The sequence below is a fragment of the Halichoeres trimaculatus genome, unplaced genomic scaffold (assembly GCF_033239565.1).
Source record: "Halichoeres trimaculatus isolate MK-OKI-2021-1 unplaced genomic scaffold, fHalTri1.1 fHalTri1_scaffold_14, whole genome shotgun sequence".
NCBI classification, from domain to species: Eukaryota; Metazoa; Chordata; class Actinopteri; order Labriformes; family Labridae; genus Halichoeres; species Halichoeres trimaculatus.
In genome coordinates this window covers 13,184,081-13,212,009 of record NW_027437192.1, presented here as the reverse complement: position 1 = coordinate 13,212,009, position 27,929 = coordinate 13,184,081, and the positions used below count along the sequence as shown (strand labels likewise).

General features: G+C 39.4%; 1 protein-coding gene across 1 annotated transcript; it reads left to right on the top strand.

The window, feature by feature from the left end:
• Positions 1-17: 17 nt before the first annotated feature.
• LOC141802966 (synaptic vesicle glycoprotein 2A-like) lies at positions 18-27,929 on the top strand. The gene is made up of 13 exons (XM_074686801.1): positions 18-213; positions 7,772-8,507; positions 9,171-9,351; positions 11,618-11,769; positions 12,057-12,190; positions 12,362-12,451; positions 13,715-13,822; positions 14,543-14,631; positions 14,726-14,890; positions 15,036-15,169; positions 19,690-19,896; positions 19,987-20,146; positions 22,618-27,929. Exons 2-13 carry the CDS (start codon positions 7,898-7,900, stop codon positions 22,799-22,801), a joined length of 2,214 nt encoding a protein of 737 aa, XP_074542902.1. The 5' UTR covers positions 18-213; positions 7,772-7,897; the 3' UTR covers positions 22,802-27,929.

Sequence of the window (27,929 nt, the reverse complement as noted above, 5' to 3'; positions counted from 1 at the left end):
TGTGCTCGTGCGCTCGTGAAGGTTTGCATGGGGGGAGGGGACCCCTGCACATCACTGAGTGTATGTGGATGGCGTGGGCTTCTCTCCTCCAAACCGCGCAGCATCATCATCATCACTCGGTTCACAGCGACAGCCGCGTACGCATCCTCATCCTCACCCTCCTCATCCTCCTCATCACCATCTCCGCGCCGAAGAGGGAGCGAAGAAGGAAAGGTGAGCTTTAAAAATCGTGTGGATTTTAATTAGCTCGTGTTAAAGTCCAGGTGGCGAGTCAAAGAGTGTTTTTTAAATCAAGACTTCACGAATTGGAGACGATGGGCGTGTTCTCCAACCGTTTGCTTCATACAGCAATTAAGATCGATTTTGTGAATCGAGCCGTGGCTTTTTCATACTCTTATCTAAGTCGTGACAAGCTGCTGGGCTGAGATTTCTAAGAATGAGCGCCGATGTCAGAGAGCAGAAGAGGTAATACAGTCGGCTTCTGTTTGTAACAGATTAGTATTTGAATCCGATTGTATTGTGGGATGTGTTAATTGGCCCGTAAACGTCAAGGCCCTTTTCTCTTGCATAGATAAAAAAAACCCGTAACTGTTTCTATTTGTTTGTTTAAGGAGAATATGGAATTGATGCCTCGAATAAAAAATCCTTTAAAAGAACAGAAAAGATAGATCTGATTGAAACAGATATCAAGCATTTAACAAAGCCTGCAACCAGACTTTTTAATGATTCCATTTTTTCTCTTCGTGTACAAGCAGGAGTCTTAATTAGTAATAACGACACCTTACATTGTTTAAAACATTCTGCAATTAAAGTCTTAGTAAGTATTTATTAGATGGCTCTCAGCTCTGCCTATCCCTACACGGAAGTGGTAAACTGATGCTGATTGATTGTTTCCAAAGAGGGGGAGGAAAAAAAACCCAAACAGTAAAGCGCTTGCTCAAGTCAGGGAGCAATAATACCCCTTCTCCTCTTCCTCGGACCTGCCTGCTCTTCTTCACTAACAGGGATGTGTGTGTTGCAGACTGCATGGGGCTGTAGAGAGACTGTCAACTTGACAACAGCAAAGAAAGGAGAAAAGTGGCTTCAAAGCCTTTTGTTTGGGTCTGACTCCTGTTGCACTGACTATTTGAGAATATAAACTGAATAAGGGACATGTGGTAATGGTGAGTTAAGATAACATAGGCTTTAGATAATGGATGGTAGTGGATGGTTGTGTTTCTGGAAAAAAAAAAAAGCTCACTATCATTGTAATGACTTACAGAACTGGTGTTGTCACTACAACCCTACTGAGTTCCAAATGAGTTGTGAAAAAAGCCTTCACTGTTTCATACTGTGTTAATTTACCATTTACCTTATTCATACAGCCGCCATTTTTACCTGACATCACTATTCATGAAAAGCTTAAAGGGACTGAGGACTTTCTAAGTGATCTTGAAAAAGTCTCACTACTAATCTAATCATAATCCTCATTTTAAAATGAGATTATTACCAACAAAATAGATTACTTTTACGTGCTATTTTTCAGCTTCCAAGTCAGTTGGACAGGATTGATTTACAGCACTGCGCTAGCCAACAAAGTTTAGCAAAAAAGGGATGCTTTCTATGTTTTTCCTGCTGAAAACAATTTCTTGGATTGAGTTCATAGCAAAGCACAGGCCAAGGGCTAAAATACGGGTTACGCTGTTTGTGATAATGTGTATTACAACCCACATGCAGCATTTAAACTGCAGTAATCTGCTCAAATTTAAGAGTAAAATGAAGAACGAGGTTAAACTAGCTTTGCTTGGTGAGGTTGTAGTTGGTAGATGAGCACTGTTAAAACATTATCAGGATTCCTTAATATAACAAGTTTCGGAGTTTCTTGGAGGCTGTCCTCTCTGAAACGACGTTTTAGCCGAACTAAAAAAGAAACTCTTAAAAATGGCCACCAGAGTGGAATTTTTCTGAAACGCCGTGGCCACCATCTCTGTGTAACAGCCTAACGGCAGCCCCCGGTCTAAGAATATGAGACGATGCGGAAGTGCTAAAATCTGCTGTTTCTTTAGTGTTGGCTTGAGGCTGGCTCTGGAAGTAGCGGACGTCACAAACACACCAAGCCAAAAAAAAGCCATTTTCAAAGCAGAAATTAACCTGTTTACAGCCTGGTTCAAAAAATGTCTCCTGTCGCAGTTGCTAATTTCACTACCGGCACCCACTGTACAGGGGGTGTCCGGAGGACATTAAGATCATGAGCTCCCCCAATAGGAGGCACAGCTGAGGGTCACGTGACCGTCGCCCTATGGCTGTATGCGAAGCCTTTGCCACTAACAATATGGCCGCTATAGCCGATGTGCATCATTTTCCGTTACAGAAACTGAAGGGTGACGTCGGCGAGACTACGTCCATGTTTTATACAGTCTATGGTAACAGCAAGCTGACATCATGCTCTGCTTTGCGCATACAACAGTACAACAGAATTGGTTTTACAATAGTCACAGACTACTTCTGCGTTGTGCTCGTGCTGCTAAATCTGCTGGCTGTCTTTAAACAAAATGTGCATCTGTTGCACCACTTCTGCAATTAGTATTCACAAATATGCCAGGTGATTGGCCCAATCCCTCAGTGTTTCTGTATATACACAGATTTTTTTCACTGCATTTTTTTGCAATTTGGGTTGAAATGTTGTCGTATAAGCAGGCCACCTGGCTGTGAGTAGCGCTATATATGTATAGCAGGCTAATAAACTATGTTGAAAACTGAGCTTACAAAGATGGCTTGTTTTTATGTTTAAACAATTGTGCTTCTTTTATGTTAATAAATACATTACTTTGTTGCAATGTAATTGGTAAAATTATGTCTTGAACAAAGAAAAGTAATATTAAAAAGGAATCACTCTCCAGCCATTTGCTTCAAAAGAAATGCACACCTTAGTAAGTGATGTCTTCACAACAGCAGGTGCAAGTGCTCAGGGGAAACAGAGTCTTTATCCTGGAAAATGCTAGCTTTTTGAGATAGTCTTCAAAGCCTTTTTGACTCCACTGAGTCTAGAGAGTTTCAAAAAAATGTGTGAATTTTTATTGTTCTTAGTTTTCTCACTGAAAATTAATTAGAAAAAAAAAGAATGGTTTGTGAAAATCTTGACAGACACAAAGTGATATTTCAGTAAACACACAGGGGATCTGTTCAAGAGCCTAGTAACTACAAGCTAACAACAGCTAACGTCAGCATTAGTTGGATATTAGCTATCAATGATGAGGCAGAAGACTAACATTACATTTTCTTTTTCATGTGAACCAATATGTTAAACTAAAAGTTAGAATTCCATGTAATTGTTGGCATTTGAAACTGTTAGCCATTTTGGCTAACAATAGCACTAGCTCCAGAGCTCCTCAATGCTCACAGAAACTGTTGTCTGATGCTAACTTAGAGTTTACTTGATCTTTTAGCTTTGCTCGATGCATCTCCCATCATTGTTGTCTCACCTTTTTCATAAACATAATGTCAGATTTATAGTCTTACAAACTGCAACAGAAGTATAGTATAAAAGAGCCTTTGTGGCCAGATAAAAGAGGAAAAAAGAGAGATGTAAATGTCATCAGTAGCTTTGTTTGGATCAAGTGCTCAAGTGAGTCAATAATTGTGTGTATTAGCATTAAATGACTTGTTTTTATTGTTGTTTCCTTCCGTATTATTTTCTCCAGGCTTATGTTTGTCAGGCTTGTACTTAATTACAGCCCTGTGAGAGCTTGACTCTGGGCTATTATTAGGTTAGTATCCCAGAGTTTAGGCTGACCAGGCCTGTGGGGTTCCTTTGATCAGTGCCAGTAAATGTGCTCAGCTTGCCGACATTGAAGGATTTGTGGCTTCATGGCTGGAAATGATGCTAAAAATATGTTTAACACTAAAATGGACATTTCTCATCAACACCATGATCTCGCTAAACATACTCACTCATTGTGAGTATCAGGAGATTTTTACTGCTTTTTAAAAAATGATTGCTAAAAAAATGCTGCTTCTCAATGACCCACTTACGCAAACAAGACAATCAGCTATAAGACTGATTGTTTCTATACTTTTTATATGTCTAAACCTGCTGCTGCAGTTACAGACTACAATTTTTCCACGAGTTCTTTGCTAAAACCTCTATTTTGCAGGTTCAGGATGAAATCAAGGGAGTCAAGGGGTACTACAAAGGGTGCTAAAATTTACATACACTAGACTTGCTAAACAAGTATTAATTGGGACAGTTAACATGAACAAGAAAATGCGAATAAATGTGTATTAAAAATTCAGATCACGTACTCCCGTAAGTACTCTGACACTTTGTACACTTCCTAGAGCAGTGCACAAAATCGTAGTGTTATCCCAGATCAAACCCTGCAGCTTCACACACTTACCGGAAATTATGATCACGTTTCACAACCGTTGAAAGGTGTTCTGCTAAGAATTAAGTACAACCATCAACCATCATTTGATCCTACTCCCTCTACGTAGCCAACATGGTGACCATTTGGTGTGAAAAGTGTCCACCAATCTGCTCTTGACTTTTTGACCTTTTTGAGTGCACCGGCTGAGAAATCAATGCATGGCGTTTTTCCATAATGTCAGTGGAAACACACTTACGCACACAAGACAGTAGGTGTAAGTGCTAAGTTAGGTGATTTGAGACACAGCCATAGCTGTGGTGTGGGAGATTCTTCAAAGTAATAATCTAGAAATATTTATCTATGAAAAACCAAAGTAAAATTTTTAGAGGTCCAGAAAAAAAAACAAAGAAAACTTAACACGAGAAAAAAAAATGTAATGGTATAGGTACCGACCGAATTCTGCCAAAAGTACCAGGTACTGATTCATGTAAGATCAAAATGTACCATGTTAAGGAACCTAAATGCATCCTTGTGACTAGGAGGGAGTGGAAGAGTAGGCGATTTTCCATGCTGAACATGAACACAGCATTGCAAGGTTATACAGTGAAAAATGAATAAGTTAGATTGAAAAACGTTGAGATAAAATATATATTTTATTATTAAACAAATTGCTATTTTTTACCCCATAAACACCAAAAAGTATCGAAAATTGGTACCATCGAGTACCGATACCGATTGCCAGGTACCCGGCATCGGTACAGTATCGTTTCAAATGTGAAAGGTACCCATCCCTATTATTCACCTGGTAACGGCTTAGTATTTGTGCCAAAATACATGCAAATGTATTGACTTTTTACCACCTTTGATGGAGTTACAGCTTATTTCTCCATTCTGTTCTCTGCTGTCTGCATGTTGGAACATCCCATGGTCATGATAAAACACACTATAACACACAAGCAAGTGCACACCGGCCCTCACCCACCACTGTTTACAAAATGGATGTTAAGCTGCCGCCAGAAACTAGCTGCCCATTCTAGTTTAGTTTCTGTGACCCTGCAAGTGAGATGAGCTCAGATAATGAAGGAACATAGTATGGCTTTACTTACACTACATAGAATTAACACAAAGGGTTTAGGTGATAAATGCAGTGTGGTCTGTCTGTGGTGCTCCTTTTCTTCCAAACTCGATTCTGATCCTTTCAAGCACTATCTCTGTCACACTACATTTACATCATGGTCATAGACTGCAGCTCCTTACCGAGAACTTCAAATGAGGCATTCAGGGTATTTCCGCACCAAGAGACATCCATTAAAAATCACTCTTACTTTTTCCAGGCTTCATCTCTCACCCGGTAATCACTTCTACTGGCCGTCTGTGACTCAGCACAGAGGTCATGCTGGGCTGAGATGGAGGAGCGACAGGTGTAGATTTAAAGGAATACAACGTAAGGTGGTCAGGCTAATTGAGTTGAGAAAAGAGCTACGATAAATAAGCATTAGCTAGCTAATCTTTATCCTTTTCTACATTCAGCACAAATGTAGGTGATTAGCTTGTACCTTGTGGTCCTTGTTAAAAATCTTTCTGAGACTCTTTAAAGTCATCTACTTGAAGTTAAATTGTGTCTCGTTTGGATGTCATCAGAACAATTTTCTGATCTTTAAATGTCATATTTGTTGTAGTTTTGTTGTGGGCCCCCAATTTTTTTCACATTTTTGGTCTTCTCCAGATACATCACATTTATGTTGAGTCTCATTGTAGTTCTTTGGGGCTTCTGAGGTTGTTTAGACCCTTTCTTCTCATGTTTCCTTTGTTGTGATTTTGTTTCTCTCTCTTCAGTCCTTTTTGTCTCTTCATGGCCATTTCACCTCCTTCTGGTGTGATTTTTTTGTCTCTTTGTAGTAATTTGGTTGACTTTTCTTTGAGAAATGTTACATAATTTAAAAAATATATATCTTAAAACCACACCGGAGAAGAAGTCTGCCAGGCCATGAACTCTTAATAATTCAGAAATATAAAGTGACTAAGTCTTCCAGTAATGGTACATGTGTTGTAAGCTCTGTTGTAGAGCACAACAAACTATCCATTTGTCTTTGTCACGTCTTTATTCTCTTGCAAGAGGGAGCAAGCAAATCAGCGTGTTGCACAGTCTGCATTAAAGCTCAACAAGGGTCAGTGCCTCATCTGCTTGCGTACAGCAGGATAAACAAGAAGATGTCATCTTGTCATGTTCATGGAGGTGAACAGAGAATCAAGTTTCATAAGTTCCTGTTTTGATTTAATGCACAGTTGAACGCTTCCTTTGTCACGTTAGTTTCAAGTCAGGTGTCAGCAGATATCCACCAACCATTTCCTCTGTCATACAAACTATTAAAGGTCCCATATTATGCTCCTTTTCTGTAGTTTATTATGGATCATTAATGTCTTCATGAAATGGTAGTAACACGTTTTGGTCCAAAAAGCCAATAAATCAAGCACAGCAGCTTTGTTTCCAGGCTCTCATAGCCCCTCTGTTCAGAACAGTCTGATTTAGTGGGCGTGACCTTTATATGTAAATGAGCCACCGCTGATACCGCAAAGCTCTTCTGCGTCGCTGAAAACAGCGCCACAAGCTCTGAGTGCATAATTTTTAGAAAACAGTGAAGCTCGTTTACCGTAACATTACAGGCTGAAACAACAGGCTAACCGCAGCTAAAGTTAGCATCCTGAAGCTAACACAGAGACAGGGGGGACACTGAGGAAAAGCTCTCACATCTGCTCCACAGCACACAGCATTTAAAATACTCACATTTCCAGGGTCCGGGGTTTGTTGGCGGATGGTTGGTAATGTGCCTGGATTCAGGACCAGTCTATTCGCTAGCCCTCTGTTGTACTGTCCAAAGTTAGAAAAGCAGTCGGCAGTGAAGTGACTAGCACACACATGCACAGTTTTACTGCGTGTAGCTGGCACATTTTCTTGATAAATGAACTCTAGCCACTTAGTCTTGTCTTCTTCTGAGATGGGAAGCTTGTGCTTGGAACTATGTGGCTGTTTACAGCCAGAAACAGCCACACTCCTCTACCCGCTCCTGGTGAGATTTCTGTCCAGATGCGGGGAGAGGAGTGGATGGGGAGGGGGTTTGGGGGTATCTGCTCCGGTGGACCAATCAGGTCAGACTTGCTCCTGATTGGTCAAAAAAGGGATTGCTGACGTTGGCAAATCCCCAAAATCCAAACAGCTCGTTTTAGGTCAGGATTTTACATTCACAAGCTCTACTAAGTTCAGGTTTTATCATTAAATATCACATTTTGTGGGCTGAGAGGAAAGCCCAAGACCATAAAATTTAACGTAAAGACTTAATAAAGTGATTTTTGCACAATATGGGACCTTTAATATAGTTAACTTTAAAACTTCATGACACATTTCTATCTTTCCACTCTTTTAACAGGTAGAACCAGAACCTGTCATCAGCCACATCAGACAGTTGTCCAGTGAGCTACACTTTGGTCAAATTGAAGCAGGAGGCCTCTCCACCAAATCTTGACCATATTTGTGTCAGCCCAACCTCTTTAAAATGGAGGATGGCTACCAAAACCGGACTGCCTTCATTAAAGGTGCCAAAGACATTGCCAAAGAAGTCAAGCGGCAAGCCAGTAAGAAGGTTGGCCGTGGGGTGGATCGAATGTCCGATGAGTACAGCAAACGCTCCTACAGCCGCTTTGAAGAGGATGATGATGACGACTACCCAATGCAGGGCAGCCAGGACGGAGGCTATTACCGTGGAGACAGCCAAGCAGCCAACGACGATGAGGGCGGGCACAGTGACTCCACGGAGGGCCACGACGAAGATGACGAGATCTACGAGGGTGAGTACCAGGGAATTCCCAGAGCCGAGTCAGGAAAGGGAAGCCTGGCAGGAGGCCCAGACTCAGTGCGGGCCAGCGCTCAGCAGTTCAGAGATATTGGCGTGTCTGAAGCAGAGAGGAGGAAGGATCGGGAGGAGCTGGCTCAGCAGTACGAGACCATTTTGCAGGAGTGTGGACACGGGAAGTTCCAGTGGACCCTGTACTTCGTGCTGGGGTTGGCTCTTATGGCGGACGGTGTGGAGATCTTCGTGGTGGGGTTCGTCTTGCCCAGTGCTGAGAAGGATATGTGCCTGTCTGAACCAAACAAGAGCATGCTGGGTAAGTAACTTTTACAGGTAACTGCAATTCCTGTTCCTCTTGTTGAGATGAATTCAAAGATTATGCAAAAAAGCTTTATGCTGGGGGTCAGGGTTGTGATTGAACCACACCAGTGAAAGACTGTTGGATCAGAAAAGGCTCTTTATTTTCTCAAATCAAAAACTGTCTTTCCTGAAAATGACTGATACTCTAGAGCCAACAGAAAGTGTGGTGTCATCTGCATACAGGCAGACTGTGAGTGAGGTAAATCTATAGAAACAAGGTGCACAAGAGATTGATAGAGGTTGTTGCTGGCCAGAAACATCAAATTCATTTGTGCCACATCAATTATTATCTGCTATCCAACTTTTTTGGAGGTTAACTTCTGTGGTGGAGAATAGACAAAAGAGTTTAAGACGGTATGACTTGCTGTATGTTTTCATGTGTTTACAAGTTTTTTGACCTTAAAGGAAACATATAATGGTATGACATTTTTCTGAAAAAGACAAGAAAACCATAACTCACCAACATGTCCTCAGAAGTAGGACTTCAGCAGAGTAAGGTTAAACTTTTGAGCCAAAAAAAAACCCCACAGAAGATAATAAAAGTTTTTGTTTGATAAACGAACACTGATTTTTGTACCTACGATCTGTCTGCAGTTTTCTTTTCTCTCTCTTTCCTCAGGTCTGATTGTTTACTTCGGGATGATGGTGGGGGCGTTCCTCTGGGGGGCCCTGGCTGACCGAATAGGTCGTCGGCAGTCTCTTCTCATCTCCCTCTCCATCAACAGTGTCTTTTCCTTCTTCTCCTCCTTCGTCCAGGGATACAGCACTTTTCTGTTTTGCAGGCTCCTTTCAGGTGTTGGGTAAGTTGAACATTTTTACTCTCAAATGGTTCTTTAACTCTGGGTCACTAACTCAGCTCTGATTTGATTTGTGCTGTTTCAATAGATGCAATAGATGTGCTTAGGTATACGGGGCCGGTCCTCTACGGCACGATCTGGTGCAAGAGAAAAAATATACAAATAAACATTTAAATGATTAAAAAATCATGTTGACACATCATCAATGCTCTAAGCTTCACACTTGAAGCTGTTTTTATTGACCCCCATGCACCTATCTGCTTTACAAACACTTTATTAAGTGCAGTTACGCTGGACTACCTCCGTATTTACAGATGCTAAATTCAATAGTTTGTTTTACTTTTATGTCTTAACAGATGTTTATTTTTTTAGTTGTATATAAGATCTCTTCTTGCCATTTATTCAATTTTACATATGTTTTTTTTTTCTTAAACCAGGATCATGAGGTATTAAATGCTATAAATGTAAAAATGTGCCCTAGTATGACAATGAAGCTCCATAAATACACTTGTGATGATGTATTACAAATAACATGCTAATTGCTAAAGCCAAGAAAATACTGAGTCAAGAGATTTTTAAGTCACTTAAGGCACAAGGTAAACTGCGCTGTTTTGCCACCTTGTTCTTTTTAATATGTTGTCAGATCTGATTATGGATAATTCATTATAATAAGGTTACCAACTCCCCTTCGTAAAACATAAACTGATAGTATACAAGGCTTCAAGTTTGTAATATATTGTTAGTATATTTTGTGGTGCTTGTTGGAGTTGAAACCTTTTCACTACTTAAGTATTAAGAGCATATTTTGTATTGTACTGAAACATCAGAGTTCAGGTGTCTCAATACAGGAGCAAAAAAGGTATTGGACAGTGGCGATTGCTCTAAGACTGCAAGGGAAGCTCAGCTTCCCCTAAATTGTCCCCAACAAAGGTGGTGATATGTTCTGCTGTGTGTACATTTCATTGACAAAATATGCACTAGAATTCCTTCATCTTTTGTTCAGAGTCAGCTACCTATCACAGGTAACTGGCTCAACCTCCTACCCATTCATCTCCGCAGCGTCTCAGCGCTTCAACACAATTGGACGCTGAGCGTCTTCTGACTTCAGCTGGGAAGCGTAGAGTGGGTTGTTCCAGTGTGGAAACTGGACGGTCATTGGATAAACGCTGGGCTTTGCCCCACCCATCGGACGCTCAGCGTCCCTTGGGGTCTGTGAGGCAGTGGGCTGGCCTGGACGCTGGGCTTCTGCATGATGATTGGATGATCTGTCTGAGTCCGAATCCCTTTCTGATTGACAATGAAATGAGCCAGTCAGCGATCTTGAAGTATAACTCTCCACTGGAGCATCTTCTGAGTTTTACAGTCAGTTGTTTTGGACTGATCCGGAGGCATTATCGATCCCCCAGTGAGTCTACTTTCTTGAAAACGACGAGAGTTGTGTTTAAAGATTCTCTCTCTTTTCACCAATAAGCAGCTACAGCTACAGCTGCGGAGCTTCTCCCCCGTCACTCACACTTACAGCCTGTCGTAGTCTCACCTAGCAGCTCCAGCTGCTAGCAAGCTGACACGGAGGGTAGAATTTAGGTTTGGGTTCCCCTCCTTGACTGACCAGCAGCCACCACTGGTATTGGACCATACTCAGCATAACTAACCTAACCATTTTAGGTATTATTTTCCAATTTCCTGTCTTATTATAAATTTTTAAAATCCCGTCTTTATTGTTTTCAATGGTTTGCAACACATACAAAACTGGGAACCATAAAGCAAAACAAAAAATCACTGCATGTGTTGATTACAAGTGTGAAACAGATAAACAGTGACAACTGTAATAAATAGCAAGTTAAATGTTATAATAATAATGGTCTCTGGGGAAGAAAGTTTCCAAAAACTTGAAAGTTTTGACATTAGCTAAAGCAGCAGTGTCTGGTTTAGTGAAGCGACAAATTGAGATACTGAAGAAAAAAAAACCTCATTTGTGGTCCATCAGTCACTTTCCCACACAGCTCCGATGAGTAAGTGTTGCACCACAGTGATGGAAGGATGAAAACAAATCCTGTCTGAGCTTTGCTGACCAAACAAAGACAAAAAAAACAGAAGTAAATAAAGAGTTGGAGGTTGAGGATTTGGGCAGCTGTGTGCTACCTCACCTCCCTGAGTTTGCTCTGTCTCATGGTACAACCATGTGTCTCATAAAGGAAACAACCAGTTGATGAAATATAACAAAACAAATTTTCATCAGTTCATTAAATCTGTTTCTTGATCTTTACAGGATTGGTGGCTCGATCCCCATCGTGTTTTCTTTCTACTCTGAATTTCTGGCTCAAGAGAAACGTGGCGAGCACCTCAGCTGGCTCTGCATGTTCTGGATGATCGGAGGAATCTATGCGTCTGCAATGGCCTGGGGCATCATCCCACATTATGGTGAGAACTTTCAACTGAGATGACGTAGAATACATCCATACCTGATTATAATGTGAGGATGTAGCAAGTTAGCCTCGCTCAGTAAAAAGAAACTCTTGGCCCAAAGAAGCAGCACACTGCAGCTGACCTCTGACATCCCTGGAGGCAACAATTATAACACGGGTCGAACTGTGTCACATCAAATGAAACAAACCCGGCTGTGACCTTTCTGATTCGTGGCATGTTTGTAGGGCAAAGTGTAAAAATGTGTCATAATTCCTTTTGTTGTTCTGTGTTTTGGTCTTCAGGATGGAGTTTCCAGATGGGCTCAGCGTATCAGTTCCACAGCTGGCGTGTGTTTGTGTTAGTGTGCGCGTTCCCCTCTGTTGCTGCTATCATTGCTCTGAGTGCTATGCCAGAGAGCCCACGCTTCTACTTAGAGGTGAGCATGTTTGTCAGTCGTCTGTCTGCATGTTCATAAGATTGGTGAGGGCCACTCATGTATTAGTTATTACCCACAAGATACTGAATTAATCTGTCATTTAACGATACAACAAATAGAAATCAAATAAAGTTTTTGTAGTGATTGACGATCACTTTTTTCTCCAAATAGAATGGCAAACATGACGAAGGCTGGATGATTCTGAAGCTTGTTCATGACACCAACATGCGAGCAAAAGGACACCCTGAGAGAGTATTTACTGTGAGTATTTTAAATCTTTAAATCAAACACATCCAAATATTCATGACACAAATTTCAACACAAAAGTGAAGAAACTGTTTCTCTCACCCTAAATTGAGTCAGAAAACTTTTGTTACAGAGTCTAATTGATTTTCAGAGTCTAATTGATTTTCAGAAGAGAGTTAAAGCTCAGACTGAATAAAATAAAAACAACACAATTAAAATGACAGAACTTGGCATTTCTTAGAAAAAGCTTTATTTTTATAAGGCTGTCAGTTTCAGGATGCAGTTAGAGTAATAAGGGATTCATTTTTCATTTCTTTTGAAGCTATATTTTTGGCTCTTTTACACCTTTCTTTGGGGGGTATTGGACAATACACTGCAAAAAAAACAGAAATCTCATCCAGTGTTTTTGTCTTACTTTACGTAAAATTGTCTTATTATACTTGGTATGAGCCACATTCACCTTACCAGTTAAGAAAAATGTCTTGTTTTACGTTTTTTGAAGACAAAAATGAGGTCTGAATTGCTTGTAACAAGTAAAAAAATCTTCTGTTGGAGCAAAAAAAATGTACTCGAAAATTAGCTTAAAACTAGAAAAATGACCTAATACAAGTAACTTGTCTCTTGTCAGATTTTGTTTTACTTGTGAGAAGCAATTCAGACCTTGTTTTTGTCTTTTAACAACTTGAAACAAGACATTTTTCCGGACTGGTCAGGTAAATGTGGCTCATATCAAGTCTAAAAAGACATTTTCTAGTGGAAATAAGACAAAAACACTTAATAAGATTTCTGTTTTTTTGCAGTGTAGACAGAGCAGAAAACAGGTAGAGCGAATGACAGGCATGAAAGAGGACCTAGGCTAGAATCAAACCTGGGCCACCTGGTTTAGGGTGCACAGTAAAACCAAAACAGCACCTGATTCATTATTTCTCTTAACCCCATGCTATTTTTTTTCTTTTCGTCGTCTAATTCACTTTGAATTCACATAAAAAAAAAAACTCTAAGGCAACTCAGTTGACGTATGAAAATCAGGCACCTTTATGGTATGGTTTATGGCTTCACACACACAAAACACATTTATTTTAATTGTAAATCCAAAAGTCAATATCACAAAGTTTATTTCAATGGTTTTTGATTCTCAAAGCGGGACATCAATATGGATGTAAAAAATGCTTTAAAATACAGAACACTGGAATTTCTAACGTGATTAAAGTCCAGTAATACCTCCCTCTGACATCTGGCTCGAGTTATCCTCTGAAGCATGTGTCCTCTTCATCCAAGGTCACCACCATTAAGACGGTGAAACAGACGGATGAGCTGGTGGACACTGGCACCGACACCCCTGTCTGGCAGCGCTACAGGCTGAAGATTGTGAGCCTCTCTCAACAGGTGGGTGAAGTTCAGAAGGAGAAAACCTCACACACAAAGAGTGGTTTTTATAATCTGCAGTTTAGTTTGGAGCAGATTGTTCTGAACACATCTAAATTAAATAAAACAGCCCTGAGGCAGAATTTAAGAGGCCTCTATTTTTAAAAACACAGCTACGACTCTAAGGTCTGTTGAGGTTTGGAGGCATGTTCACAAAAGGTCTCGGTGGAGTTTAAAACCGTGAACAGCGTGGATGGTGACGTGGGTGGCATTAAACCAGAGAGTTTAAAATGTTTTAAAATGTCGTCCTGATTAATTAATTATTCTGCCCTCGCGGCCTTAGTTTGATTTATTGCAAGTATTAAATGGAAAATCTAAAAATGCAACATCATCCTCCGTATCAAGATGCTGTTCTCTCCGGATGCCTTGCACTGGAAGAAATTGAATTTGATAAAACGTATTACAACAATTATGGTACATGCTGTCCTCTCTTCTCTGTGTTTTTTGGGCTTAGTGCCAAAACAGCTAACATAGAATTTGAAAAATCTCTTTAATTTAACAGTCAGTGAGCTGCCTACATTCTGCTAAAAGGCTCAGCTCTTCTAATTTGTTTTAATGCTGCTAAAGCATCACCCACCTCCTTAATGCCTGATGGAAAGTCTTCACTGTTCAGGATTAAAAGTGGAAAAATAAAACCTCATATGATGGCTCTTCAAGCTGCATGTTGCTGTTGTGTTACAGATCAAGAACAACCTCCTGGCCTGTTTCAGCCCAGAGTATAAGCGCACCACTTTTATGCTCATGGCTGTTTGGTTCACCATGTCTTTCAGGTAAAAAAAGAAAAAACAAACAAACAAACACTAAAATCTCTGCCAAAAAGTGAGTCATCACATTCATTTTGTCCTGACTCTGAAAACTTTGCAGCTACTACGGTCTGACGGTGTGGTTCCCCGACATGATCAAGTACATCCAGAAGCTGGAATATGAGTCACGTACAAAGACCTTCACTAAAGAGAGAGTGAACCACCACACCTTTAACTTCACCCTGGAGAACCAAGTCCATCGCCAAGGACACTACTTCAATGACAAGTAAGAGTTTAGTGAGCTTCAGGTTTGGTTTCCTGAACCTTCAGAGCAGATGAACATCAGATTTGTGGGCTGTGCGGCTCAAGAAAAATACTAAAGAGCAAAACAAGAAGCAAATGAAAACGCTAAAACTGTCACCTTCCACCAGGTTCCTGAACCTGAAGATGAAGTCGCTAGTGTTTGAAGACTCTGTGTTTGAGGAGTGCTACTTCGAGGACATCACCTCCACACACACCTTCTTCAAAAACTGCACATTTATTGCAAGTTTGTTCTATAACACAGGTAAGTATGAACAGAAACATTATGTTCACTCAGCTTGAACTAGAGTAATTTTGCTGCCCAATCAAAAATGTGTATCTTCACTTTTGACAAATCTGACTTTCTACAGTACATAGAGTGTCCACAGCCTCCCTCAGTCATTGTTAGCTTTGGGCAGTGTTGTGCGTGAAAGAGTAAAAATGAACACGCTCATATTTTCATGACCTCATGAACGGGGATGTGAGGGTAGTTCATTATGGGGGCAGTGAACAGCCGCTCACAATCTGAGAGGTGCTGAAAGGTCCCGAGCACTGTGTTTTATGGCGTCCACTCACCGTTAATTCAATCTGGGTATTCACTGACAGTTCCCACAACACGGTTAGCAGCAGCAGTGCAAGTGTAAGACCAGCAGTGACTTTAAGTTTGAGAGCAGATCTATAAGTAACCTGTTTGAGCTGTCTTGCTTTATGACATATTAAACACTGTTTTTTGAACTGAATATCTGTCTGTGGTGCACTAATAGCATAAAGGGATAAGGGTTAAAAGATGGCTCTATTGAAAAAAGAAGTTGAACTACTTAATTTCAATTGGTGTTAACTGAACTTTGAGCCTGCTGGCAAAACACTGGCATTGGGGACCTAAATGACCAATGAAAAAACATTTGATTACGTTACCTATGCTACGTTAACTTAACATGCTCCACGCCTGCAATAAAGCCTGCCATTGCTCTACTTCACCTCCTAAAACATCAACAGCCCAAAAACTTTCAATGTACCTGTGGCTAAACTCAAGTTTTAAACCCCCGGTAAGATAACTAAGATAACGTTTAGTCAGACAAATCTGGAAGAAAATACAGATTCTAATTCTGTGTGGATGGATTCATTTAACTGCCAACCTGCTGGCTGAATAAACATGGTCGCCATGGGGCAGACATGAGCAAACAGCAAAAAATGAGGAGCTAAGAAATATTATAAATAAATTCTATAAAATTCAAGTATTATTTCAAAAATATTGAAAGTTTTGAAAATTTATTGAATTTCTTTTTTTTTAATTTTTCAGTTTTTTAAAATGTCAAATAATTCAATTTTTTAAAAAAATTCTCTGGAAATTTTTGCAAATTCTTGAAATTTAAAAAATTGTTGAAGTATTTTCAAATTTATTAAAAATAAATGATAAGGCATCACATGTACAATTCTATAAATTCAAAAAAGTTTCAGTTACAATAATTATTTACTCAATTTTAACTTTGTTTAGAATTTATACACTTTATTGTCTTTATGATTAAGATAGAGTTGGTTTTTTTTTTGGCTCTATAATTACTTTAATCGAAGTGAGTTGAGGAAAAATGGCTCCTGTAAAAGTAAAGGTTGCAGAGCCCTTGTTTAGAGTAATGTGCTGTGTGGAGCAGTCTGCTAACAATTGTTTACCATCGTAATGGGACTTAAACCAAGAGACTCAAGGCTTGTGTTAGCCCTCTCTTCAGTGCATTACAATTATACACATAAGTCAATCTGAAATATTAATAAATGGTGCATGAATGTCTATAAATGTAATAGTTTCATTTGGGGTCTTGTATATGTCAAATCACACTATTTTGTGTTCATTTTAGTCAGTATATGAGGAAAACAGTATTTTTACACTTACAAAAAAATGATTTTTTTTTCTTCAATGTACAGTGACAATAAGGATAATCTAATTTTTTGCACCACACATGGTTGTAGCTATAATTTTTACTTCCATCAGACTTTGTACAAAAATGACATGGTGGGGCAAAATTTAACAGTGAACAAAGAACAACAAATGACACACTGAAAATAAAGTCTTGTGGATTGTGGGATGGGTTGTTGGATTGATGAGTGAATGGTTAGATGTTACATGGACATTTTTGTTGTGGAAAGCTGTGGCAGACTGGACAAAGCCCCTGCCAAACCGAGCACATTTCCAGGCCCAGGGTCTGTTTCTATGTCCAGATGGAAGCAGTGTGAAGAGTGAGCGGAGGGTTGTCTGAGGTCGAGTGTTATTGTTCGTGTGGCGGCTCTGCTGTCGAGGTCAGACAGGTTCGGTGTCGGGAGACGGGTGATTTGGTGGCACTGTTTGTGATGCGTGAGAGCTTGTTTTAGTAACAGGGAGCAGATATTTTGCGAGGTAGCATGTGTCAGCCTTTTGACCCCCGTACTGTTTGCTCTGCTTTGGTATCACACTATTCTTCAACATCCGTCTGTTTTAAATGGCCTCCTGTGTTCAGTGTTATCTGCTGTCAGGCAGGCGGTTTGCTCAGAGATTTATCAGTTTTTACTTTTTGGGAGAAGCAGCATGTTGAATCATTGAACACTTGAATGTTCTGGAGAGCTGAGGGCAACATAACATCAGCTATGATTATTATGTATGAGTGTCTCCTTTCATGTTACATAAAGTCTTCTGCTCCAGATAATGATTTCATCTTTAACTTGATTAGGAAAAAAGAATAAGGAAAGTAATCAATAATTTTTCTACGCTGCAGATTTGGGGAGGCATGAATCATTGACACCAGATATAAATTTAAATTAGTTTGGCTGTGAGCTTTAAAAAAACAAGAGATGAGGCATCCTTGTTCAGCAGGACTGTAACCATAGAAACAATCTGTTGCCTGTATCCCGGGGTTACCCTGCTGCAGAAGTGTTACTGTAGCAACGTAAACAAGGTCCAGACCTGCATGTTTGACAGACGAGACAAGACGACGAGCTGAAAAACAGCTTTATCATCAAGACAGAAAACATGTAGGATCTGATGCAGTACTAATTCAAACTGGTGTAAAGATGGTCAGAGAAATTGAACAAACACTTAAAATCAGAGGAATAAATTATTACCATTTCAGTTTAAGCTCTTTAATCCTTACTTCATCCTTTGTTAGTTTTAGTTTTTAGAGTAACTTATCTTTCATTGATAATAACTGTTATATCAAGATTAACTGAAAATCGAGGCTCAATGGGTTTCTAAAGTCTTCCTGCATATATTTTCAGGGTACTTTGTTATCATCTTTTTAAGCAAAGTTAACCTTATTCTTGCAGTGAAATGAACAAAAACAATCTAAGAGGCTTCAAATTAGCTACACTGTTCTGAAATTGGTCATATCATATAAATGATAAATTGTAACTGAAAAAAGTAAAGATCATGTTAAAGCTGAGCTTTTTGATTTGTGCTAACTGCTCACTAAAGGAGAACAAAGTCTCTGCTCAAAATAACTCTTAATCAACCATTAAAAAAATGCCTGTTAGGCAAAATCAAGTGGCAACCTCTGGTCTAAAATTATGAGACAATGCAGAAATGCTAAAAACTGTAGTTTGTCGAGTTCTTGTGTGAGTTTGGCTTTGGGAGTAACACAAACCACTTACACACCAAGCCAAAAAACACTGTTTTTACAGCAGAGATTAACATTTTTACAGCCTCCTAAACTCTGTATCAGATACAGACAGGTGACATCTCAGAGACCACGTCCTTTTATTTAGGGATGGGAATTGAAAACTGGTTCCTGTTGAGAATCGATAAGAAATGTTTCAATCCATCGATATCGTTAGCCTTTGTGCTTAATGATTTCCTTATCAAGTCTTTACATTGTGCTGGAGCTGCCGGGCCTTACGTCGACTAGTCTGCTGCAGCTATCTTAGCTTAGGAGTTAGCTAACGTTTCCCAAGAAAACTCTGATTCAGGTTTTTCAGCTTGAAGTTTTACTGAAGAACTGACTTCATAAAGAAATGTACATTACTCCCCCCCTCAGGAGATTCATATTCAGTACATTCAAAATGGTATAAATCAACTCATTTACCAAAATAACAAAATAGCGCAAGCTTGATGCTAATGTATATGGGTAACTGCATTGATATGCTAGCAGTTAGCATACATAAGTATAAGTTCAGCTTCAGAATTGAATTTCATCTTTCATCACAGAAACATATCATATCAACTCTTTGTAAAAAATACTGAGAATTTCAAATGTCAAAAGCTAACAGGCAATTGAAAAGCTCATGGCTGACTTCATAACTATGGAAAGCTTCCAAACAACTTAAACCATTGCTATAACCACTTTGAGACACTAGATGGCCTACTTGAATTATTAATATATTACAACACAGTACATCAACGTCACATTGTGTGCGATTTTTGCCTGTTTCTGTATAATTATGCCCAAAAATATCCAGACTCAGGGACCAATTACATTTTATTCACTTACAGTATAAACTCAATTAAATGTTGTTGACACAGAAAACCCGTAAAGCTACTTTTTGTGCCAAGAAAATTCACAACAGAAACTGAAAAGGAAATCGATAAAGATTCCCATCTCTACTGTTATTACACAGTCAATGGGCGGAAGCCAAGGCAAAAAAAGTCAGTTAAAAATTTAACAATAATTTCTCTCCTCTCTCCTCTCTCAACTACATATTGTAAGGAAACATGATACTCCTTAGCAGCTAAAGCAAAAAAAAAGATAAATAAAATATAAAGTAAATATTTCTTGCCTGTGGAACATGACTTCTTATTTTTAACCTCTTTTTTTCTGTTTTTCTCAGATTTGTTCAAATACAGGTTTATCGACTGTAAACTGATCAACAGCACCTTTCTGCACAACAAAGAGGGCTGCATACTCGACTTCAGCGACGACTTCAACAACGCTTACATGATTTACTTTGTCAGCTTCCTCGGCACTTTGGCCGTGTTGCCAGGCAACATCGTGTCAGCTCTATTAATGGATAAAATTGGGCGTTTAAGGATGCTGGGTGGGTAAATTGGATGATGACAGATTATTTACTGATTCTAAAGTGGAGGCTGTTGATTGTAATGTCATTGCCTTTCCTGTCTCTACACAGCGGGATCCAGTGTCATCTCCTGTGTCAGCTGTTTCTTCCTGATGTTTGGAAACAGCGAGTCAGGGATGATCGCCCTCCTGTGTCTGTTTGGAGGCATCAGCATCGCCTCCTGGAACGCCCTGGATGTGATAACAGTGGAGCTCTACCCCTCAGATAAAAGGTAACATGAAAGGCAGCAGCTCCTCGTCCTTGGAGATAAGATTTAATTTAATTGTGAGGCAAGAGGAAGTATTACAAAGGCAACATGTGGTTTCATTGATTTCATGTCATGTCTAAATCATTTTTCCATTGATTTCTGACTTGTTTCATTGTGTCTGAGAGCAGAAGATCTTGTTTGTTTTCTGTTTGTCTGCAGTATTCAGGTTTGATTGTGAAATATAGCTGTAGAATTGTCACTCTATTCACTGACCTGTAGAGTGCCAACTTTTTTCTTGTCCAGTGTAGAGTGAGCGCACAAGGGATACCCTGATCAGATCACTTGGTTATAGACTCGGTTGGATATTACATCCTGATCAGGGAATGAACATGTATTCCATATGTAAATGATAACAGCTTAGTATTTAACCCCTGTCATGTAGTGGTACAGAGTCAGACCATCTCAACTCTAAACAGAAAAAACACAGGGCATAACATCTCTTTGCTGCAGTGACACTAGTGGTTTAATATTTTAGAGTGGAGTGTTTAAGATTATTTGTATTGGAGCCTCTGCCTGAATCACTTTATCTAGCTGCTGTCTCTTTAAGAGGCCGTCTGCATGACAACTGTTTTAGAGTGAAATGCAAAAGTATTGTTGCGTTTTGGCCTCGCATTAACACGGCGTTTTAGCTGACCTAAAATGCAAACTTTTAAAAACAGCCTTCAGGGTGGAATTTTTCTGAAACACTGCCGCCACCATTGCTGTGTAAACAGTAAGCCGGTGTTTAAAGTGGAAACACTGACGTCACACTTCACTTCCCACAAGCACATACAACAGTACAACAGTACAACAGTTGTTATGGCAACGATTGTCTCGGACTACCATGTTGTACATCTGTTGCTCCACTTTTGCACTTAGCATTCGCCAATACACCAGATGATCTGCTCAATTCTTCTTAGGTGGAGATCTACTAAAAAAAATGCTTCAGGACAAGGCAGTTATAGCACCAAATACAGGCCTGGCATGCTTACTGCAGGGTTTTCAGTCCCTCAGAGTTTCCTTGTAAACACAGATTATTTTTGTATTGCATTTTAGTGTTTTTGGATGAAACATTGTTGTGTAAATGGGGCCTAAGGCTCCCTGATTGGCCAGTCTTCTGGAGGCCTAGCTATGTGCAGTCCCTGTGGTGCGTTCCATTTGTACTCGGAACTGGGAATGATATCATCTCTGAGTTCAGCGTTCCAGTTGCCAAGCTGGAAAAACTTGCCTCAAGAGCAGTATTTCTGTATATAAACATCAAATAATACTATGTATACGGCTGATTTATTGTGACAAACACTAGTCAGAAATTCTAAAAAAAAAAAAGAATATATAACAGGAGCTTAATTACTGTTTACCCTTGAAGTTGGAAATTCCTACTGGGAACTTGAGGGTGGTGTGGGTGCTTTTTCTTTTTTTAAACAAACTGTTTTGAGCAATATACAGACAGATTCAGGGATTTCTCTAACAAATGAATAAGTAGAGGATTGGAAATCTGCACACATTTAGCATGGACATCTAGCATTAGCCACATTTACATGGACCCAAATATTCCGCTTGCATTCGGTTTATTTGCTCAAACGGAAAGAATTTAACCTTTGTATACACCTCATTCCAAACGAAAAGTGCCAATCTGAATGGAAATTTTTTAATTGGTTTCACAGGGGTGGAATATTCCTTCCCCCCAAGGTATCATGTATCCACTCAAATGGAAAGTTGTCGGGGTGCGTTCTTTAAGCGCATGCTCAGATAAGACGCAACTAGAGACGTTCCTCAGCTTTAAAAATGGTGGCGAGCCGTCAGCACTGGACTGCTGCAGAAAGTTTATTTTTGATCCAATCTTTGAAAGAAATTAGCATAATTTCAAGACTGGGCGTACGAAAAACTCGCAATACAGAGTATTGCAACACTGTGATAAACAAAGTGTTGTCCTCCAGCTTTGATAAATCTTGTGATGTTTACGTTTTTCTACTCATGCCCCATTGACTATTCTGTTTGATTACAGCTGCGCATGTAGACCAGAGATTGGAATATTCCTTTTCATGTATACTATTATTTTCAGAAAAGTCATTCGGAAAGACGAAAAACTCCTCATGTAACCGGGGCTATTGTTACTTCATATATTTATGTTTGAAACTCCCACTGTCACAAGATTTAGGCAGACTGTGTTACAGCATGTTGCAACTTTCAGGGCTAAACAGCAAAGTGATGGATAAAATCTTTAATCAGTACAGAGGTGTGTTGGTTTCATAATATTTTAACAGCACAGTAGCACAATGTCACCTGTTGCTGTCAAGACAACCTCATACAGCGACTTTTGGAGAAAACAAACTACGAAGAGAAAGGATGGCTGCTTTATAGACCATAAAAATTATGGTATCAAGTGGGCTTGTTATTGATATTGTTGGTAATCATAGCTGAATCTTTTCATTGTGATCATGATCTTCTCTCTTCAGGACCACAGCGTTTGGCTTCCTGAATGCTTTCTGTAAACTGGCAGCCGTCCTGGGCATCAGCATCTTCCAGTCGTTTGTCGGCATCACCAAGGCGGTACCCATCTTATTCGCTGCTGGCGCGCTCGCTGCAGGTAGTTTCCTTGCAACAAAGTTGCCTGAAACACGAGGCCAAGTGTTGCAGTAAAACATACAACCACCAGTAGGCAGAAGAGCACAGCTGGCGTGTGTCGTTTGACAACTAGAGCCCGAACATCTGAGAGCTTCAGTGCTGCCCGTCACACACCAACAGAACAGACTGCCATCCCCATTGTAAGCCCAGAATCCTTTGAAATAAGGACTGCATCATTCAAAGTCCTCACAGAGCCACAGTGACAAGACGAGGGATACTATCAGGTACTGAAAGCCACAGATCCTTTTCACAGTGTTTCAACAGGTTGGTCTGGTAATGCAATCCAGCAGTGCAAATGTGGTGTGACGTAAAGGCTGTTCATTTTATGAAGTTTTTTTTCTGGGCCAACGAATACACAATACCTTACTCAATTAAGACAAAAGAGATGTCAAAGAGAGACTAAAAAAGCCATTTAGAGGGGAAATGAGATTTATTATATAATGTAAGGATGAATTTTAAATATGATTGCAGTTTGTTTCTTTCTATTTCCGTCTTGGCCTTGTTATGGCTTTCAGTGCTTTTTTCTTGAGTGTGATGTTTACTGGTACAATTCTCTTCACATCTACAGTCAGACTGTTTTTTTCCAAGTAGATTTATCAATGAAATTTGTCAAGGGGACTATATTTTCTCTAAAAACGCCCCTGACCTTAGACCACTGCCTGCTACTGAAGCCAGACTTTATGAGAGCGCTTATTTATTTTCTACTCAACAAGATTCAAACATTCCAGCGAGACTTGATTTATACAGAAACAGAGAGTTTCTCACACCCCTGCGTAAATCCAGTCTCCTTGTCTACTTATCACCTCAGAAACACGCAGACAGATAAAGATGCATTTCACAGGATTCTCTGTTGTAAATGGGACAAGTTTGATCCAGCTCCTCGGTGTTCAGTGTTACAGTCATGGTGTTTTGTGCCCTCCCTGTTGTTGAATCGTACAGCTGTGGCAAACACAGGAACATCTGTTGGATGCATTTAGGCAAAGTGAGAGCACATACCTAAGGGTGCAACGCTTGCCTCAAGTAGAAGTCGTCTGAGTGTGCATGGGGTTGCATGTGTGTCTGTGTAACGTGAGATAAGAAAGTGTCTGGTTTACATTTTTAAACTCTTTCATTTCATGCAAATCAGCACAGCTGTGTGAATCACATTTAACTGATCCAACAGCAGAATGTATAGAGCAGCAGTCACACATTTTATGAAAACTGATAAATAGTCAAAAGTAGCTCAGGTGTGTTGTACTGTTTCGATCATGTTTACAGCTGATTCTATGTTTTACCACCTTTCCACCAAAAAATTGTACATGCAGGATATTTTTAAATACTAGTTCAGCTACATCCTGCATTTATTCGCCTTAATATAGGATTAAAATATAAAAGAAGTTGTTCAATTGAGTGTAAAAGTTTGTTCTTAACCTCAGAAACAGTGCTTTGACAACAAAATCTATTAAGGTTCAGGCATTAACTTTATGTTTAGCATTTTTCTTCATTTACATCTTTGTAAGCAGTTGAGATCATAGACTGTAAACAATGGACATCATCTCACTCAGCTTTCAGTGAGGTTTCCACAAAAACTGCTCCCCCTGGTGACTGGCAGCAGTATAGGTGAAAAACTGTCTCCCTCCCTCATTCTAATTCTTTGGCGAGGTGATATGAAAATATAATGAGCTGTGTTGTGTATAAGTCCTCTTTTATTCTGAAAAGTTTCTTTTTCATTAGTTATTAAAGGTTAAAAACTGTGTTTTACATCATGTTTCACAAAGGCTGACAGCATTTTTCTTGCATAGTTTTTTTTGTAATGGTAAGATACGTCAGGAGAGAGAGGCAAGAAGAGATTAGACTTTCAAAAGAAAAAAAAAACTTTTATTTGTCACCCAGCTCCACTCAGATTGTCTGCTCCACAGACTCTGGCTGCACAATGGGGGAATTTTGGCTTCAAAACTGTACAATGGTAAAAGGTGGGGCCACACTGTCCATTCTGTGAACAGTCTATGGTTGAAACAACTCTTTTCTTTTCCTTTCTTTCTTAAATTTCATTATGCTCCTTAAATGTCACAATGAAAAAATGTATCATATTCATAAGCACAAATCAAACGGGACCAAAAGAAAAAAAAAGCAGATTAAATGTATGAGGGGCTGTTAGGGACATTATTCAGAAATGCCCTCTCATATACTCATACAGATGGATCAGGCAGAGCAGCACAAAGCAGTGACAGAGATAACAAATGACCAGTTTGTATTTGTTTTATAGGCTCTGAGTCCTGTCGTCCTCTCACATTCATCTATGCCAAGAAGGAGAATTATATTATTCGATACATTCACACAAAAAAACATAAAATGACTTTGTAATGAATTTGACACAACCCCTCTAAAAGAAAGCTGTTGATGCATATCTTGACTTCCATATCATCTCTCTAAAGGTGTACATCAATATGTGGGCTGACAATCATTGAGTGAGAGCGAGGGTGCTGACCAGTCCTGTTTGTTGTTTGACCTCAAGACATCCTCTGGATGTTTGTGCCTGTCTGTGTGTTTGGATGTTAAAGGCTTCAGTGTCGTTGCCTGGTAACGTAACTCAAACAACACACATAAAACACATAAAGAGAAGGGATATTAACTCAGCTGTAGGAGTTTGTCTGGCCACTTAGCTGTGCGTGTGTGTGTGTGTGTGTGCGTGTGTGTGTGTGTGTGTGTGTGTGTGTGTGTGTGTGTGTGTGTGTGTGTGTGTGTGTGTGTGTGTGTGTGTGTGTGTGTGTGTGTCTGTGTAAAGAGTGAAATAATAATTCAACATTTTGACTTAAGTTTGTTATTGTCTGGCTTCACATGAGAAGATGAAGTTCTCTGTTGTCAGCCAGCCAGGAGAGGATTAACTTAGCTTAGCTTAGCTTAGCATAATGAGTGGAAACAGTAGGAAACAGCTAGCTTGCCTCCACCAAAGGTCACCCAACCTAGATAAATTATATGGAACGCAATTCACCAAACCAAAAACTTTTTTTTACACTTTCATAGGGTTTGTTACCTCGGGGCAGAGCTATGCTAGCTGTTTCATATTCCTACACTTCTGACTCCTTCTTTTCTATATTTACAAATAAGGAGGCTGGTTACAACATCACATTCATATGGCCTCCAGTTTTACTGATTTCTACTTTTTATGCTAAGAATTGAAACGTGTAGTGAGTGATGGGAAATTTGATCTTGTATGTCCTGAAAGAATTCCATTTTGCATAGTCACCTGCTCCCTATACATTTTCTGTCTTACTACCCAGCTACCAAAGAAATGACAAACAATCTTACACTACGTATTGATTTAAGAAGATTAGATTTGTTAAAAACACATTTATTAGTTTGCAGGTCTAACTAGCATTAAAGTTAACTGGTTATCAGTGTCACTCCTAATAAGAAAAACTAAACTAAGTTAATCAACTCCTGACTGCAGCTACATAATTAGCACACAAGTTTGTGGTTTTCCTTAAATACTGACTAATTACTTGAACTCTATTTAATCTAGACTGGGATGAGTAAGCCTGTTGTTTTAAAAGTAAACCTTGTGTGACGCTAATGAACGAATGTGTCCCATCTTCACGCTGGAGAGACTGTTTCATGTGTGTGTGTGTGTTTATGTTTAGTATGTATGGGTGTCTGTCAGGTTATTCTAGATCGTCTGTTACATATTTTTGTACTTTTTTCAGTTGTGGTGTTTTCATCCGTGTGATGAATACCGCTCAGTTGGGGACCTCGGAAATATATTTACACTATGAGGAGAAAACAAAACATAATGCAATATATGCAGTGTTGAATTTATTTTGTTCTTTATCAAAGACCCAAGTGCTCCAAAGCTGACACAGTCCGGTCTTTAAAACCAATCCCATGAATGATAACTGGTCTCAGAGGCTCATCTCTGTTCAGAAATGCTGTAAAGGATCACCTCTTAAATCCACAAAAAGGACTTCAAACTCTAATCCTTCTGTATTCAACCGATCGTGACGCATGTTTGTATCGTATTGTCTGAATTCTTGGACGTCCTGTATGCCAGATGTTTTTGTCTGAAGCAAAAACTAGTATTTCCATTGTTGTATGATGACATAGATTTGTTGCTTGCAGTGATTGTTCTTAATCAAAGTGGGGTTAAAATTGGTAAAACTTGAGTATGTGTTCTGAAAGTTTGTGGTGATTTTGCTCCTAGTTTACCCTGGACCCGTGTAACCCTTTCTCAACACAACACAACACACACCAAAAAACCTGAGGACACATGCAATTTGTCTTGTCACAGAGGTATAAGATTTGGCCAGAAAAGGCAAAAATATTTAGAAAATGGAGCCAAAAAAGATCGTTGATGCACAAAAGTAGAATTTGACATCAATGTGTTTGTTCCTGTGAGTCTGCTTTGAAAGGGGGCGAAGTGTGAGCAATAAATTTGACACATTCCCAAATTCAGACCACAGCATGTCAACTTATCAAAAGAGCAAACTTTGTCAAGTCCATGCTCCTGCCCAAAATGTAAACGCTAACTATTCAATGTTTCTAAGTGTAAATTTTTCATTGGGTATATATTCACATATATATATTAACTATCAAAAGGGTCACTGGTTTGAGTTTTATCTACGACGACAGCGTTGATATGGGATGTGATCAAAGTAAAGCAACACCAGTCTTAAGCGGGATCAGTCCTGAAGGGTCGACTGTGCAAGAAAACAACTTCTTCTTCTGCAAAGAACTTTAACAATCCTTCACCAAGTTTGGACTGAAGGAGTTTGTTTTGATTTCTTTAGTTTGACTCGAACCTGTTTATGAAATGATAAAAGTTCTACTCTAAATGTGAGTTCACTTCAAAAAATCAATGTGCTGTGTGTAGAAACTGTAGATGTTTGTATGTGCAAGTTTGGAATTTGTGGAACAAAAGATCAAGGAAAACAATTCCAAAAAAAGTTCAACAAAATCTATTGTGTGTTGTCTTTGTGTTTTGTAAATGAAATCTTGGTAAATTCTGTATTTATTACTTCTGGATATTGAGAACATTTTAGTGATGCTTAAAAGGTGCTGTATTTATTTTATGTGAGAGTTGTTCAATATGCTGGGAATTGCACTTTTGTGCCATTTATCCAGTTCTATTAAGAAAATGATTAATTATGGAAATAAAACTTGAAAGAAA